Genomic DNA, 17694 nt, shown 5'->3' on the forward strand with positions numbered 1-17694 from the left:
AAGCTTCAACAGGTCTTACAACTGATTATTTAATACCTACCAAGAAAAATATTATTTTCCTTTGCTGACAGAAATTGAAAATAAAAAAAGGTAGTAAAGAAACTTAAATTTGGAAAACAGAAATCTTAATACCATCACAAATTTTAAACTGAGCAATGATTCTCCTCAGATATCCAACAAAACTGCACCCTTTTTCCTTCCCATGATTTGGAATAGTAGAAAGCACACATTTTTCTCAAATTTGGGAGGTGAATAAAGTAAACAAAATAAAATGGAGAACAAGCCAGTTTCATTTCTTAATGAACTTGGCTTGGCATCTGAGTGGCAATATTCCTTCAAAAGAAGTTTGTCTACTATCATATTCAGGAGAAAAATGATTCTGCCCATTTGAAGCAACAGCATAAAATGGATGATCAGCTGGACTCAGATCATTTCTGGGCCTTTGCTAACGTAGGCCTGAGACAGACAGCCTTCCCCCTTTACCTGATCGCTTTTGATTTCTGATGTAGAAGGAAAGGAATCCTCACTACACGTTTTACAGGACTGGGAGTTAGAACCAGGCTCCAGCCTACCGTCACAGTGACAACATCTATTTTTCTTCTCCATCTCAGCCAAGAGCTGGCCCTGGTGGGCCCACAGAAGTAAATCTGTCCACAGACTTCCTGCCCAAGCCAAAAGCCAGCTACAGAAGACACAAAGCTGGATCTCCTATTTGGAACTACCTCCCCCTATTGGCACGGAAGTACCCAAGTCAGTTCTGGACTAAAGGCATTGCTGTATTACAAATGTTATCGGTGTATTGAGTAATAAAGAAAAAAATCCTCATGCCTTAAGTAAAGATCCCTTATTTAAAAAGTAAATCTATTTTCTTACTGATTTTTAAGTAAAATAATTTGTTTACTTCTGATACAACCTGTAGAAGGCTTCTGCTTCAGGAACTTAGATCTTGAGATCTCTGAAAACAACCAAACTTTCAAGTACTTCTTGAAACAAAACCTTGCAAACTGCTGTGCTGCAAAGCTTTTGTTAATCCAGTGCTTCTACATTAATTTCACTGAGGTATAAATCTCAATACCTTAAATTCTTCTGATTCAAAGAGAAAGAATATGAATTATGCACAAATGATCTTTAAAGTCTCCGTAGAAAAAAAAATTTAAATTCCCTTGCAGCAAAAATGTGTTGAGCTTAACAACATAGAATAAGAAGCAGCAGAGTATTTGGGATATTTAAAACTATAAATGTTTAATCTGAAAATAAGGCTACTATTTTAATAATCTGTTCTATAATAATTTATTAATTGCTATGTAAATTCTTGTTTTATTCATGCACTTTTTAAAAGAAAGGTACTATGCAACTACTAGATGCCAGATATTATATTCAGATACTGTGCAGAACATTCTTTAAAATAGACCAAAGGTTCAAGGAAACAAAGAAGAAAAATAGATACTGTCATAATTCTGACATATCTTCTACTTTAAGCCCTTTGCCTCCCTTTCCAATTTGATGCACTTAAAAAAGAAATGAAGACTTACCTCTTTGTATAATTTCTTCTACGTCTCTATTTTAAATAGACCCACATTTTGATATCATTGTCCATAACAACCATTCAACTTTATATCACGTCCATCAGGGAAAAGCCCCATTTCATATTCTGAGAATAATTTTATGAAATGTTATACCTAATAAATACTAACAGACATCACGAGGGGGGGGGGCTTCTTATGAGCCAGGTAATGCTGTAAACATATTAGGTGGATTATCTCATTTAATCCCCCACAACAACCCTATAAAATAGGTTGTATTACAAGCCCTAGTTTACAGATAAGAAAACTGAGGCACAGAAAGGTTAACTAACTTGCCCAAGGTTACAAGGCCAATAAATAAGTGGCTTAAACCACTACTCAAATCCAAGCAACTTTGCTCCAGAATAAATGCAATTAACTATTATATTTCTTAGGTTAGGTCCCTGCTCCACCTCACCAAAAGTATTCTGTTGTCAAAAAGAAGTCTCAAAGGATGCATTAGTAATGTACTAACTTTGTCTTTTTGCTAGAGGTTGATACATTCAAGAAACAATGCATGTTGATTTTCAATATTCTTTGCTTGGTCTCAATTTTTACCGTAGATCATTTATACATACAATTTGGATTTTTAAACCTACATAAATTTACTTACATTTTCCTATTTTTATCTTTTACTTCCTGTTTGGTTTTATTCATTTATACTTTCAATATTCGTTGAGCATTTGCTAGGTGCCTGGCATTTAAATTCAAAGGTTCATAAAATTGCAGAACTTTAAATCTGGAAATAATCTTAGCGATAGATCAAAATTAAGGCTTACAGTCAAGGAATATAAAATCTAGAGAAACTAGATTTCTTGTTTCTTGGTCTAGTCCAGAGAAAGGCTAATTCGGGTATTTTTCCTGTGAACATCTGTACCCATTGGTTTTGCTCCTCACAACTAAAAAAATTAGATGTCTAGACAGCTCACTAGGCAGTCTTCTAAAGTCACCTATAAGGGGAATAAACACAGTGGCTGTTGTATTAGTGTCCTAGGGCTGCTGTGACAGTACCACAAACTGGCTGACTTAACAGAAATTTATTTTCTCACAGTTCTAGAAGCTGGAGGTCTGAAATCAAGGTGTTCGCAGAATCATGCTCCCTCCAAGCTCTCTCAGGGAGGATCCTTCCTTGCCTCTTGTTGCTTCTGGTAGCCCCAGGTAAACCTTTTGATTTATGGCAGCATAAATTAAATCTCTGCCTGTGTTTCCACACGGCTCTATTCCCTGTATGCCAGTCTCTCTTCTCTTATAAAGACACCAGTCATCTTGGATTAGAGCCTCCTCTAATGACCTCATCTTAACTTGATTACATCCACAGACCCTATTTCCAAATAAGGTCATAGTCACAGGTACTGGGCATTAGGATTTCAACATATATTTTGGTGGATACAATTCAACCCATAACAGATTTGATCTTTAGTTGCAGCACCTTGATCTTTACACTCTCCCAGTTAAATAAACATTTATTTGCTCTTACCCTTTGAGTTCTGATTTTAAACCTTTTCTTGGGCCATACAAAAAGCATATTTTTCATCCAACAGTGACTTAATATTTAGCAACCTTTGGTAAAGAACACTGGCAAAGTCTTTTCTAAAACCTAACTAGATGAGTAAAAAAAGCTCTAAGAATAATCAGTCAGGCATGATGTCTTCCTTAGGAAATGTTCTGTTTCCTGTAGAAGGTGACTGTATTTCAATATTTGATGACTCTATTTGTTATTATAAATTCTAAGAGCTTCCCTAATATTAAAAAAACATATTTACTGAGCCTCTTCTATGTGCCAAGTACTATCAAGGCCAAGGAAATAATAGTAAACAAAAGTGTCTGTCTTCTTGGAGCTGATGGTGATTACATGGAAAGAAAATGGATACTAACCACATACATATATACATAGGTAAACAAATACCATAATTAAATGAGCTAATGCATATAAATACACGTATTAAATTATTCAATGCACAGAAATGCATAGAAGAAACCTACACATAGTAAATGTTAGACAACAAAATAGTAGTAACAGTAATAGTAAAGAGACTAGAAGTAATATTGAAGAAGTAAAAAGGAGTAATAAGATAATGAAAGCACGGGGCAGAAAGATAAGAGAGCCATTATGCTAGAGTAGTCACAGAAACATCTCAAAGGAGTAACATTTGAGCTGAAATGATGAAAAGAAGGCAGCAGTCATATGAAGAACTAGGAAAAGATTACTAACGAGAAAGGAAACAGAAAGACCCTGGATGAGAAGAAGCTTGGCATGCTCAGAAGGCAGTCAGACCAAAAAAGCTAGCATGTGGTAGATGAGAAGGTGTGGTAGGTTATGCTGGGGGGAGGTGGGCAGGGACAAGACCTTGTAGTTTAGGCTGCGATAAGGAATTTTATCAAGTTACACATAGAGATGCTACTGGAGGGTCATAAACAAGAGATACACAAGATCACATTGAGATTGCTTTTCATGAAGATGGTGCCCAAAGTGAAGAAGGAAGCCCCTGCCCCTCCCAAAGCCGAAGCCAAAGCCAAAGCAAAGGCTTTGAAGGCAAAGCAAACAGTGCTGAAAGGAGTCCACAGCCACAAAAAGAAAAGGAAAAAAAAAAGGTTCAACATGTCACCCACTTTCTGAAGGCCCAAGACACTGCAGCTCTGAAGGCAGCCCACATACCTTCAGAAGAGCACCCCCAGGAGAAACAAGCTTGACCACTGTGCCACCACCACTGAGCCAGCCGTGAAGAAAACAGAAGACAACATACACTTGTGGTCATAGTGGATGTCAAGGCCAACAAGCACGAGATCAAACAAGCTGTGAAGAAGCTCCATGACATTGACCTAGCCAAGGTCAACACCCTGATCAGGCCTGATGGGGAGAAGAAGGCATTTGTTCGACTGGCTCCTGACTATGATGCTTTGGACATTGCCAACAAAATTGGGATCATCTGAATTGAATCCAGCTGGCTAATTCTAAATATTAAAATTTTTCATTTAAAAAACAAATCACATTGAGATCACTCTAGTTATTGTACAGAAAATAAAACATAGGAAAAGTAGTCTGGCCGAAGTAGTCCAGGCCACAATTTATGGTGTGTTTTATTAGGATGAGCACAGTGGAGAGGCTGCTGAGAGGTCAGATTTGGGATATATTTCGGAGGTAGCACCGGAAGAACTTGCTGATGGAGTGGATGTGAGATTTGAAAAAGCATGAATACAAAAGTGATTTACAAGATTCTGGCTTGAGCAGCTGATTATAAGGGATATCATCTACTAAGAAGTAAGTTAAATTTGAGATTATTAGTCCAATTAATGAATGAAATGACCAAATTCTAAGCCAGTCTTTATAAATGAAGTTCACTTTAAGTGTCTTCATGCAACTGAACTGTCATATTTATGATACCAGATATAAAAATTTAAAATGGTACGAATAACTAAAGCATTATTTTTACATATTCAAGAACTAAGTTACAGGGTGATGACTTTTGGTAGGCATGCTGAAAAATAGAAAATCACATATAAATTTAAAACTGTGTGCATTTGTTTAATTTTATTTTTAAAATATAAGGTGAAAACTATCTCAAGTTCAGAAATTTGGTTTCTCTGACACTGAGCTCCACCTGCTGGTAATTTCTTATTTTTAGGATTTACATTATGAAAAAGAATTAAAATGTGTTAAAGTGGAATACAGCCTCCATCATAAATGTAGTGAAAAACCACATTTAGGAGACACCATGTTAAGTTTCTCTTTCTTTATAGCTACTGTTTATTGAGTTTAACTATAGTGCATGAACTGTGCTAAGCATATTTACAAACATGATCTCATTAATTTTCAACACAATTCTATGAGGTTTCTCTGACTTGCCACATTTTACCAATAAGGATGTTTATCTCAAAGAGGCTGTGTGACTTTGCTTGTGGTCATATACTTGATCGCATAGAGAGGATGTGAACTACGTTTTCTCTGACTACCTGTCTGTTGGCTTAGCAAACAGGCAAAACTGCCAGAATAGAATTTAAACTATAGTGTCAGAAAAGTTTGAATCTGCTATTCTGATTCTGATCAAATTCCTTGATCTATTCAAGCATTAATGTTCTCACCAGAAATGTAGGAATAACTCCTTCCTTGCAGGATTGTTTGCCAGTAATAATATTTTATATGTCTAGCACACTGTCAGTTTCTTTTAGTAATTTTCCACAAATGACATATTAGGGCAACCTATATTAGGATATAAAGTATGAGGCTTTATACTGCCAAACGTTAATGAATCAAATTAAGTATCTCTTAAAAAACAATCTTTCGGGAAATTTTAAACTTTGAATTGTGATACTAAAAGATTTATTTAGAAAAATCCTCCCTCCAAAATGGAATATTTGACATTTAATAGATTTTCAGGACTCTTTAACTACTTATCTTTAAAATCTATAAGTTATTATACATAAAGCCAGCAAAAAATTCTACCCAGTGAAATTAGAAATAACCAACCAGAAAATCGTGAGACATCAACAAGTATATCATGAAAATCACAAGCAAAAGTTAAAGGTTAGCACTGACAATTTCCCTTTAATTATCAGCAATATTTTTTAATCCTGACAAGAAACAAGCTTTGAATAATTTTATGGGGATTAGCTTTATACAAATATATAAAAGTCATTTTCATATATAAAATATTTCCAATAATTTTCAAAGAAAATACGTCTTCAAAATTTTTTTAAATCAGCTAATGAATTTACTAGTAAATTCTTCTAACGTCACAGATCCACCTTCAAACAAGTATATAATGCCTGCAATTGAGAACTCTTCCCAGGGAATACATATAATTATCCATTCCATACCCAAACTGCAGCTGAGAAAAATGGTACTGAGAGAATTGTTAAAAGCACGTCAGTTCATCCATTATTCTAAGTCTACTGTATTCTTGGATGAAATCAATTCAGATAGCTGCATTCTTAGACTTCCACAGAACTGATTTGGGTCTTATGTCCTCCACTTCCACTGAGGGATTCTCAGTTCTGCAAGAGATCGCCTTATGAATCTCCTTCCTGCATTAGCTGTAGTGATATTGTCAAGGGCACTGTCACCACAAACGTCAGTGGTAAAGCCTCTAGTAAGAAATTCTATTAGAGCTAAATACAATGAAGAGCTTTGCTTCCCCTGCAATGTGGCACGCTGCCTTTTATTTAATAGTGTTATAGGACTTTATCTCCCTTTTCATGCTGGCCTTTGGGAAGCGTAGAGACAAAATAATAGCTCTAGTGTAGTAACAGTATAAACTATGATCTACATGGTTTTCCCCCCAGTTTTGATATCCTATTACAACCTCAATTTTCCCTGGTTCTGATTTTATTTTCTATTTAGATTTTGCTGAATTTAGTTATCATTAGCTACTTCAAATACTCTGGAGACTAAGGCAGGAAATGAATGAGTGAATGAATATAAACATATAAACTAACACATATTAAATCTATACTAAAACTCTTGCAATGTGAGGCTTACAAATTCCCAGAACTAACAGTCTTGTCTACTAACAATTTAAAACAAAAAGCATAATTACCTATGGTTGGTGACGTTATGCTCCCTGCCATCTCCAAACCCCTAGTATGGTCACTCTACTAGGCTGCCTTTCTTGGAAGTGATATAGCTGAAGACTGAAGTATCAGCTCTTCAACTTCCTGTCAATCAGCTGAAAGACTTAGGAAAACAAGAAGGACACAGGAGATCCCCTTGTGTTCTTTGGTTTTTAGCATTCTAATCCCAAATCACACTGTACAGTTGCTCAGCAAGAAGTCAAAGCTGTGTCTGACTTTCTGACTTCGGCAGATGGGAGGAAGACAACATCCATAAAAATACCCAAGAAGCCTCTACGGAATGGCAGACAAAAATTAAATTTGGCTTCCAAATTTCTATGGAGAAAAAAGACTAGTATTTTTTGCAGTATGGCTAATTCATGTTTGTTTTACTTCTTATATACCAAATATTTTAAGTATCTACAAAAATTACTCCATCACCTTAAAAACATGCTATGGCTTTCAAGATAGATGTAATTATGATTTAATATCCCATAACAATTTTTAAAATTATAATGAGCAACCACAAAATTAAAATGAGACCTCTAAATTGTATGCTGTTATCAAATGCTAGAAAATACATAGGTAGTAATTTCTCTTGGTGAGTTAAACAGCTAGTGAAAAGTCAGAATCAACATGTTTGTATAGAATATTTATATCATTAGATATTCTATGAAATACAAGAAAGCAACCTCATGGATTTTCATTATTATTAAAAGAGACTAGCAAATAACCTTTCTGATTAAATGCATTTTTAACACACCAAGACAATTATATAAATAAAAGATGATATAAAATACTCATTGTATCATCGTAGAAATTACACTCTAGAAATGTAGAATCCTATGTTCAATTTTTATTAGTTTTAAATTCATAAATTAAATCCTTGAAAACATGATCAAATATGATATGAACTTGATTACAGTTACGGAAAAAGTCTATATACATGGTTCTGTTATGCACAACGGGAGGACAAAAACGGATCTCAGTAGGAGTTTTCATGATGGTTTGAATTTCTTCTTATGTCATCCACCCATGAATTAACATGATAGAGTTAACTAGCAATTTTATTTTCTAATAATACTCCTGCACTGGAGATTAATAAATGGCAAAGACTATAAATATTTTTAAGTCATAAAATTGAAATGGCTTACAATATCAAAAAGCATAGATATCTGTAATTATTAACACGGCTAACATAAGCTATATATCTAAATATTCATGACATAATAGCAAATTGAAGCAACTGTATGTATAATGCAAGTCTATACTCATCTATATACTCTACCCACAAATGCTACAATAAATTATAATACTTCAGATTTCTGTTTGGGGGGGCTAAGCTATTAGGATAAACATCAAAAATTAAATATCACCCAATAAAAACCTTTGAGAATCAATAACTGAAATTGGTGTTAATCAAATAATTAGATAGGAACATTTCCTTAAAATATTATCATTTGGTTCTTGACCTAAAACTTAAAAATATGAGAAAAAATGTTACTATCTGAACTGCAGATTGTATCCATATATGAGATTTTATTGAACTATAAAGCAAAAATGTTGACACCCATAAGTTAGCTTGGTTCAATAAATATTTTTATGTTATTTTAAATTAATGCACTCACTTCTGCCATCTCCTTTTTTCCTATTTCCTTTCTGTTTTTATTTTTACCTACCTCTTATTTCTGTATTTTCTGTTTTCTCTCTTGCTATTTAACTTGCATCTTCTTCACTTTTCTTACATTCTTCTTTCCCTCACATGTTTCTCATGCGGCCTTTCTTCTGTCCTCCCCTCATCATATCTTTTTCTCCCCTCTCTTTTGATTCCTCCTTAATGGCCTTAGAGACAAAGAACTGGGAGAAAGGACAAGAATTCCCTCCAAAACCAAAACTTAATGAGTACAGCCTAATTTATCCCCAATCAAAAACACAAGTCTTTTGTGGAATAAAAACAATGTTCTGGCTTCATAAAGACTGCATGTAATTGGAAGGGTGGAGGAAGGAACAAGAACCATTTAAACTTCCAGAGTTTCAGAAAGTGACTATTGAGAATATCTAAGATTCTAGTGACTCTTAGACTAACTAAACTTTTCAAAAGACAACTAAAGCATTTTCTTATTAACTGGATCCCATTTGACTCTGCCTGACCTGCCTGAATGCTTCGTAATCTCTATACTACTTCACTTCAGCTACCTCCCAAGTTACTACCCGCCCCATATCCTCTCCTTGATCTTGCTAAGCCCGGTTGTTTCCATCTATAGTGTTCTACACTACAGAAAAGAAGTCAGACTGAGAATCTAGGTTCGAGTCACAGATATTTCATTTAATATTCATGGAAACTTGGGTTTATTAGTTTCTTTGATCTTCTTCCAAAAATTTTTGTGGAGCATGCCTTCCATTCCAGGATACTAGGATCAAGAAAAATTGATTATCTTCAGGAAGTCCATTGGCTAGTAATTTGAATAGACTGTGACTGATGACCATCACAGGGCACTTGATGAGACAGCAAGTAATGACAACACAAGAGGCATTTATAATAATAGCATAAATGAAGCCAGGGCGTTCCCATTCTCAGTGCTATCATCTACCGACCTCACAAACACTCCCCTTATTTCCTAATGTATTTGCAAGTGGCTTATGATTATTTTCTTTCCAGCTCAACTCCCGACATTATCATGACTGATTTTCATACCCAGGGCCTCAAAGTTCCATAGATGTCTTCATCTCTAGCAATGCTCATTCATGCTCAACTTCAGCATCACATTCTACCTTTCACAACTGGGGACACCCACCAGTCAGAATTGCTTCACTTGAAGCTTTCAGGCCACATTTGGAAGCTTCTTATAAATCTTTTACTAACTTATTCCAACTACAGTTGGTTCTTAAACTAGATTAATACAATCAGCCCCGGAACTGCCCCAAGCTTATTCTTCCAGGCCTTCACCCCTTTTATTTTCCTTCCTTTTTTTTTTTTTTTTTTTCTTTTCTTTTCCTTTTTTTTGCCCTTTTATCCATAGGAATAAATTTGGTAGTTATGACCAGCATGCATTCTGACTGGTCAGAGTCCATGGTGGTAGGGACAAGACAATATAAGCTTTTAGTCAGGCCATTTAGAAAAACTGGTGTTTTGTTTAAAAAGTCATTGCAGCCATTCTTATTGGGGTGACTAGAACCAGATTTGCTCTGATTAGAATTTTGAAAAATTATTTTGGTTGGAGTATGGAAAACAGGTTGGAAGGAGGCCACTGTAGATGGTGATAGACAAGTTAAATACCTCAGTATTTAATTGTGTTTCTTAATAATTATTTTCATTACTATTAGGATTAAAATTTTTCATATTTTTATTAAAGTTTATATTCCCTCTAATTACTATGAATTTCTTATTCATGTTCTTTGTCAAATTTTAATTGGTGCACTTTCTTATAAACCAATTTGGATGATTTACCTACATAGTTAAAAACATTAATACTTTGTCATATTTGCAGCACATATTATTCCCAGTTTCTACTCTGCATTTTAATTCAGTTTGTTTTCCCACACAAAAATTGTTCACTTATATTTTCTCTAGTATTTTTGGGGCTTTATTTTTTTTAATTTATTAATAAATCTGAAATTTATTTTTATGTAGTATGAGCTCAGTATCTAAATTGATATTTATCAAATGTATAGAATAATTTGTTTTCCTTTAAATAGTCTGATATCCTTATATGAAAATCATATATACATCGGCTTCTTTTGCCTGACTATTCTTCTCTATTAGTCTACCAAAATATTTTTGTTTCTTAACTATGCTGTTTTAAACACTGCAACCTTCTAGTTGTTAAAATGTTATGTTTCTAACATCATTAGTATGACAGCATTAATTCAAGTTTCAAAATGAAGGCAGATAAAAGGATCTGAAAGTTATTTATATTCTTCTTGTAGCTCCTTCCACATTTACCATTTAAATACATAGAAATGTACCTGATTCTTTCTGATCAATTAAATGATTTTAAGTAATTTTGGGAACTTATCTGGAAGAATTAGCCTCTACTCCAAAACAACTCTAGATACATTGTGACAGAGAAAACCTTCCCTTAGTCTAACAACTTATCGTTCATCTGGGATTTGAAAAGTAAACCAATGATTTTAAAAATTAACAGTTGACATTTAATCTTTGAAATATTAACACTGGGAAATAGTTTTCTATAGAATACTATAACAAAAGAGAAAATTTATTAGGATTTAAAATTATTTCATTGGGCACCAAGTGAAGCAACAAATCATAATATTACATATTCTCTTTACAAAACCTTTCAATTAAAGAAATTAAATGTCATAAAAGCCATTTTCAAAATTCAAGACAGTTTGGAGATAAAAATACATAAATCCTATCCATGCAAGGTCAAATATCTCCCCACAATTCAAGCCAAAAGATAACAATGTTTTTACACATAAATTTTAAGAAAAATATAATACTATTCAGTTTAATAGAAAAGTTAATAAATTGTAGAGGCTGGAATAACTTTTTTCAGGTTGAAGAAAATTAACTTATTTTAAAAATTTTAAAGGAATACCCTGAACATGTTACGTAATGGTTTATATGCCACGTAGCTGTTTTTTGACTGATTTATTTTTTAAGTGGTATAAAAAGTGTAAACAAAACTACAGCATAGGAGAAAAGGAAGAACTGTTTTCATTTACCAATAAAAATTTTTGGCAATTTCATTGTTAACAATTATTATGACAAATTAGCCATGTACATAAATAAATATCATTTTTCTTCAAATTGATTAAATTTCTACTGTCTTTTCAAACAATGCCATCTGCATAAACCTGCATTGTAATAGTCTAATGTGTTTTTTTAATTTTTAATTCACATAGAATGAAAGTCTAGTTAACTATGTCTATCGGTTAAGTAAATCATAGGGAGAATAATTAGTGTGTAAATAATAATGAAATTGTTAATAAATGAAAATATTTTATTATGTTTAACCTTTTTTGTGTGAACTTGCATAAGTCATTGAACTTCTCTGCTTTCATTCTTTATCTTTACTTGAGCGGTACTCCAGTATTCCCAATTTCCTTGGAAATGTAGATTTGAAAGTCTTCAATTAATGTTTAAATCACCACACAAGTGAAAAAAATCCCACAGATACATGGTTACAAAAAAAAAGGTAAGGATTGAAGGCCAAGGGCTGAGGACTGAAAACTATGGAATATTAATCACCAATTTCATCATAGCACTTAACTTGGATGTTTTCTGGTTAATCAATTGTTTATTGCACTTTTCTGCCTGCTGAATACAAATCTATAAGTGCAGAGACTTTGTCTATTATCCCAGGACAGCTCTCCATCCATGGCACATAATAGATATTCAAAAAAGTTGATAAATTGTGTTTAATTAGGAGACAAAACAGAGGAGGAAAAAGGAGAAATAGGGACATAGGTAGAAGAGACACAAGAGGAAACAGAAATGAAGAGAAGAGGGGAAAGCCAAATATGTATTAAGCACCTTTCTAACGATGTCTGGGGCTCATTAATGTGTTTTTGCCTTTGCACTCATTAATTTGGTCCTGATAACAATCCTAGGAGGTTACTAACCACACTTTACAGATGAAGAAACTGAGATTTAGGGGGTAAAAATTCAACTAAAGGCAATTAAATCCAGGCTGATTTACTCAAATTCCCAAATTTCCTCCACCCTTCTCTGCTGCTAAAAAGAGAGATTTTAAATAATACTGAGAGAAAGGGATCAGTGGGGTACAAAGAAAACCAAATTTCAATTTAAACTGACTGGATGAATAAAATAATGCTATGGCATAAACTGAAAACAAGATTTACTTTTTAAAGTTAATACGAGTACTAAAAGCTGTTAATTAAATTGTCCATAATTGCAAACTTAAAAGAAAAACTTTATTTTAGGAATGAATAATCAATCGTAACATACAATGGCATTAGGGATTATTTTTCTTTCATTCAATTTAAAATATAAAACTGGTATTAAAATAACGTAATTATAAGTGATATTTCTGCAGAAATTGTTTTGTGTAAAATTTTAAACCTAAACTTTAATAGTGTCGAAGAAGAAAAAGTGAGCTTCGAGTAATTAAACTAGTAAACACTAAAAATTTTCCTTAAAAAATTAGCTGGTCAACTCTACTGATGTCAGCAATACATAAGTCATAAGGCAATTATGTCATAATTTGTTTAAAAAACATTGTGGGATTTATTATGGCTAAAGGACAACAATACTCCAAATACTGAGTAGATCCGAAACATATTTAACCATCACCTAAAAATTAATAGCATACATTTTTTAAAAGATTTATGCTTAATTAAAAATAATATCAAGACTAAAGAATAAAGACTAGGAGAGAAACACGCTCATACATTAAATCACTATCATTTCTGTGATAATCAAACGCTCTAATGTCAGCCACATGAAAGATAAAACTATTTTACTAACTGGCAGGTACCACTCTCCATGCTTTAAATGTGTAAATTTAACCATTCCTCACAATAACCCGAGAGTAAGTAAAAGTGTAATTCCCATTTTACACATTGGGAAATGAGGACAGGAAAAGTCCCATAACATGCCTAACATCACACAGTTATTAAATGGTAGAGCAGGGACACAAATCCAAGTATTCTGGCTCTGCAGCTGGAATGCTCTCTAGAATGATGATCCCACTGCAATCATTCATTAGTCATTATCCCTGGGACTACTCAAGACGTCGTCACTCTGTTAGAGTACCCTTGCCACAATTATTTAACAAGAGAGAAGTATGTGATCGACACTAACTTTAATATTTAAACCATTTTTTTAACTGAGCGGTACCAATTGTAATCTGCCAAATGGTATTTTGAAATTCTGTACTGATGTGTTCCCTCTATAAACATTTGCTGGGTGTATACCTTAGGGATTGCTAGGCACCTAAATTTTTTTGAAATGTTTTCATGTATAGACGCATTCAAGTCACAACGCAGCCAAGTTTCAATTAATTGTTAAATCAATTGCTTCTGCTCCATCTTTCCTACCAAACCCCATGGCAAGGTTTAAATCTATTGTCTTCGACCCACCCTTCCCTCAAAACCACAGTATATCATTATTTATAGTAATCATTAAACACTTGTTGAACCCCAAATGACTGAGTGAACCTCAGTGATTAATCATTTTTATCTGCATTAATCAGAGTAGATATTTAATTCTTTCCTGACTTTACTTTCTCCTTTTATTATATATTTTTAGTACTATCCAACCCCTGGATACATAGTTTGTGCTAAGATATTAAGAAATTCATAATTCAAAGGACAAATTTTATATATATATATATATATATATATATATATTTATATATACACATATATGAAATGAAAATGAAAAGTACCTATTTCATTTGGTTTGTAATATATATATGTATACATACACATATATAAATAAATTACTTTTCATTTACAATTTACTTGATTTAACCTAAATATCCATTGCATAGGCATATGAATATGAACACAGATAATAGATAAAATATATATTGAAAAAAATTTGAAATTTTAAGGGAGTTTTTCCAGTGCTGAAGATACTGTGGCCTAATGCAAAATAACATCTCTAGCACCATCCATTAAGTAGCCTGTGACTTAATTAAGATATAATTGGCATATAACATTATGTGTCAGGTATACAACATGATTCAATATTTGTATATACTGTGAAATGACCACAATAAGTCTAGTTAACATCCATCACCACACAGTTACGCAAATTATTTTGTGATGAAAACTTTTCAGATCTACTCTCTTAGCAACTTTCAAATATATAATACAGTATTATTAACTATAGTCACCATGCTGTACCTCACATCCCCAGGACTTAATTTTATAACTAGAAGTTTATACCTTTGGACTATCTTTACCCATTTCACCCACACCCGGATCCCCGCCTCTGGCAACTCTGTATCTATGAATTCAGTTTTTTTAAGATTCCACATGTAAGTGACATTATACAGTATTTGTCTCTCTCTGTCTTGTTTATTTCACTTAGCATAATGCCCTCAAGGTCCATCCATGTTGTCGCAACTGGCAAGATTTCATTCTTTTTTATGGCTGAATAATATTCCATTGCATGGAAAATGATAGATTGTAGATAGATAGATAGATAGATAGATAGATAGATAGATAGATAGATAGATAGATAGATAGATGATAGAACAAACATGTACTATATATGTGTGTGTAGACAGACAGATAGATAGATAGATAGATAGATAGATAGATAGATAGATAGATAGATAGATAGATAGATAGATAGATCTAACTATCTATCCACAATCTATCTATCATTTCCCATGCAATGGAATATATATATATGGTACATCTTTGTCCATTAATCCATTGATGGACACTTAGGTTGTTTCCATATTTTGGCTATTTTAAGTAATATAGCTATGAACAGGGGGTGATTATATCTCTTCAAAATAGTGATTTCATTTCCTTCATATATATATCCAGAAGTGGAATTGCTAGATTATAATGGTAGTTCTATTTTTAAGTAATTTTTTTTTTTTTAAGAATCTCCATATTGTTTTCCATAGTGGCTGCTCCAATTTACACTCCCACCAACATGCACACGGGTTCCCTTTCCTCCGCATCCTTTCCAACACTTATTTCTTGTCTTTTTTATAATAGCCATTCTAAAGGTATGAGGTGATATCTCATTGTGGTTTTGATTTGTATTTCCGTGATGGTTAGTGATGTTAAGAAATCTTGACGTGAATCTTGACGTGAATCATTTGGAAAAGTCAACAAGCCTTCTGTATAACATAATCATAATCATCTTCTAACTCTGTTTTATAAATTAAAAACTTACATATCAAATAAACATAAGGCATAATAACACTTACCTGTAAATACACTTTTGGCATCAGATCCATTAAATTTAATATTAATGGTTCAGAAAGCCACTGAAAGTTTAGCATGATAAAATTCATGCCATATGAAAGGTGGAAACAAGAATCTGTTAATCTACAAAACTGAAATACTAATGTAATAATTAACATCTATAATTGATGGTGTCCTCAGGTTAAGAAACTTTTAAACTATTTTGAGAGTAAAATATAAACCTATATAACCTTCTAAAATATATCTTACACATAAACTCCATTTATACACATAGTAATATCAGGATTTTCAGCAATGCTGTCTTTATAATAGCAAAAGATTGGAAACTGCATAAATATATTACTCCTTTGCTCAGGATCTTCAATGGTTTCTAATTTCTCTAAGAGTTAGCATCAAAGTCCTTAAAAAAGTCTGCATGACTGTATGATCTAAATGCCTACTACCTCTGTGACCCCTTCTCCTGACTCTCTCTCACTCTGCTCCAGCCATACTGGCTTCCTTGTTCTTCCAACACAGGAAGCTGACTCCTGCCTCAGGGCCTTTCATCGGCTTTTCCCACTGCCTGAAATATTCTCACCCCAGAGTCACAGCATTTGCTCCCTTTGTTCTTTCAGATCTCTGCATAAATGCCACTTTAGCAGTGAAGGCTTCCTTGACCACCCTATATATAAAAACACCTCCCAGCACCCTTTTTCTCCCATCTAGTATTTTATTTTTCTCCAAAGAATTTTCTACCACCTGACATGTACTGTTTATTTGTTCACTACTATATTCCTAGAACCGAAAATGGTACCTGACATTGTATACTAGATAAATATCTGTTTATTGAATGAATAATAAAAGAAGGAACTGTATATGCATTATTATAAAATTATGCCTAAACTATATTAAGTAAAAAAGTAAGGCACAGAATAGTATTGTTGTATGCTCTACTATTTGTGTAAAAAGAGCAGGAGGCATATAAAATACATGTATGTATTTATGTACATTCAATGCTTCTGGAAGGTTACCTATGAGGTAGAAAACTGAGAAACTAAGGAAGGGACACTTACAGCCCTGTACATGTACATGTACTACCTTTTCAGGGAAATTAATTAAGGTCTTGCCTTTATAAATAAGAAATACATAAGATAATTCTGCAGAAAAATCTACAATTCATACTTATGAACTCAATGAGAATCCACTAATTAATTTACATGTGTACTAAGCTACATTAGAAAAAAGTGAAATAGAATATTATGTTTTAATGGTATTTCATAATATACAATATATGTTTATACACATTGCATTTCAATGTCATAGAAATCCTCTCTGGCAAGGTGGGTATAAATTCACTTCCTCCTTTTATAGAAAACTCAGAAAGGTTAAGGAATCTGACTATAGCTACATAGCAGAGACAAAGTTCAATTCCGATTCCCTGATTCTTAGTCTGGTGCTTTTCTCAATGTATTTATTGTGTAAGGCTTAGAATTAACATTTATGTTACATATTTAAAGACAGAAACATACTTGATGATGAAAACAAACTTCAATAATGATGCTAATATGATGTCTTAATTGATATCAGTCCATTTTAGTGTTTTACTATAATTGAAAATATGTTAGATACTGTAAAGTGGATTACTATTGAGTCAGAATGAGTGACCATATTAGGTCAACAAACCAGATATTTTGCTGGTTGAAAATGTAAAAAAAAACAGGGTTTA

General features: G+C 33.2%; 1 protein-coding gene and 1 pseudogene across 6 annotated transcripts in view; one reads left to right on the top strand and one right to left on the bottom strand.

The window, feature by feature from the left end:
- The window catches only part of FER (FER tyrosine kinase), a 372260-nt gene that overhangs the window by 234917 nt on the left and 119649 nt on the right, over positions 1 to 17694 (bottom strand). Inside the window, exon 1 of one of the 6 annotated variants that reach the window (XM_074328620.1) lies at positions 484 to 606. The exons of the other annotated variants lie outside the window; for them this stretch is intronic. Within the exon in view, the coding sequence (XP_074184721.1) occupies positions 484 to 606 (123 nt within the window). Of the gene's footprint in view, positions 1 to 483; positions 607 to 17694 lie in introns of those variants that run through there. 6 annotated transcript variants of the gene reach the window in all.
- On the top strand, positions 4015 to 4493 carry LOC109445525 (large ribosomal subunit protein uL23; annotated as a pseudogene).

This window comes from Rhinolophus sinicus, linkage group LG03 (assembly GCF_036562045.2).
Source record: "Rhinolophus sinicus isolate RSC01 linkage group LG03, ASM3656204v1, whole genome shotgun sequence".
NCBI classification, from domain to species: Eukaryota; Metazoa; Chordata; class Mammalia; order Chiroptera; family Rhinolophidae; genus Rhinolophus; species Rhinolophus sinicus.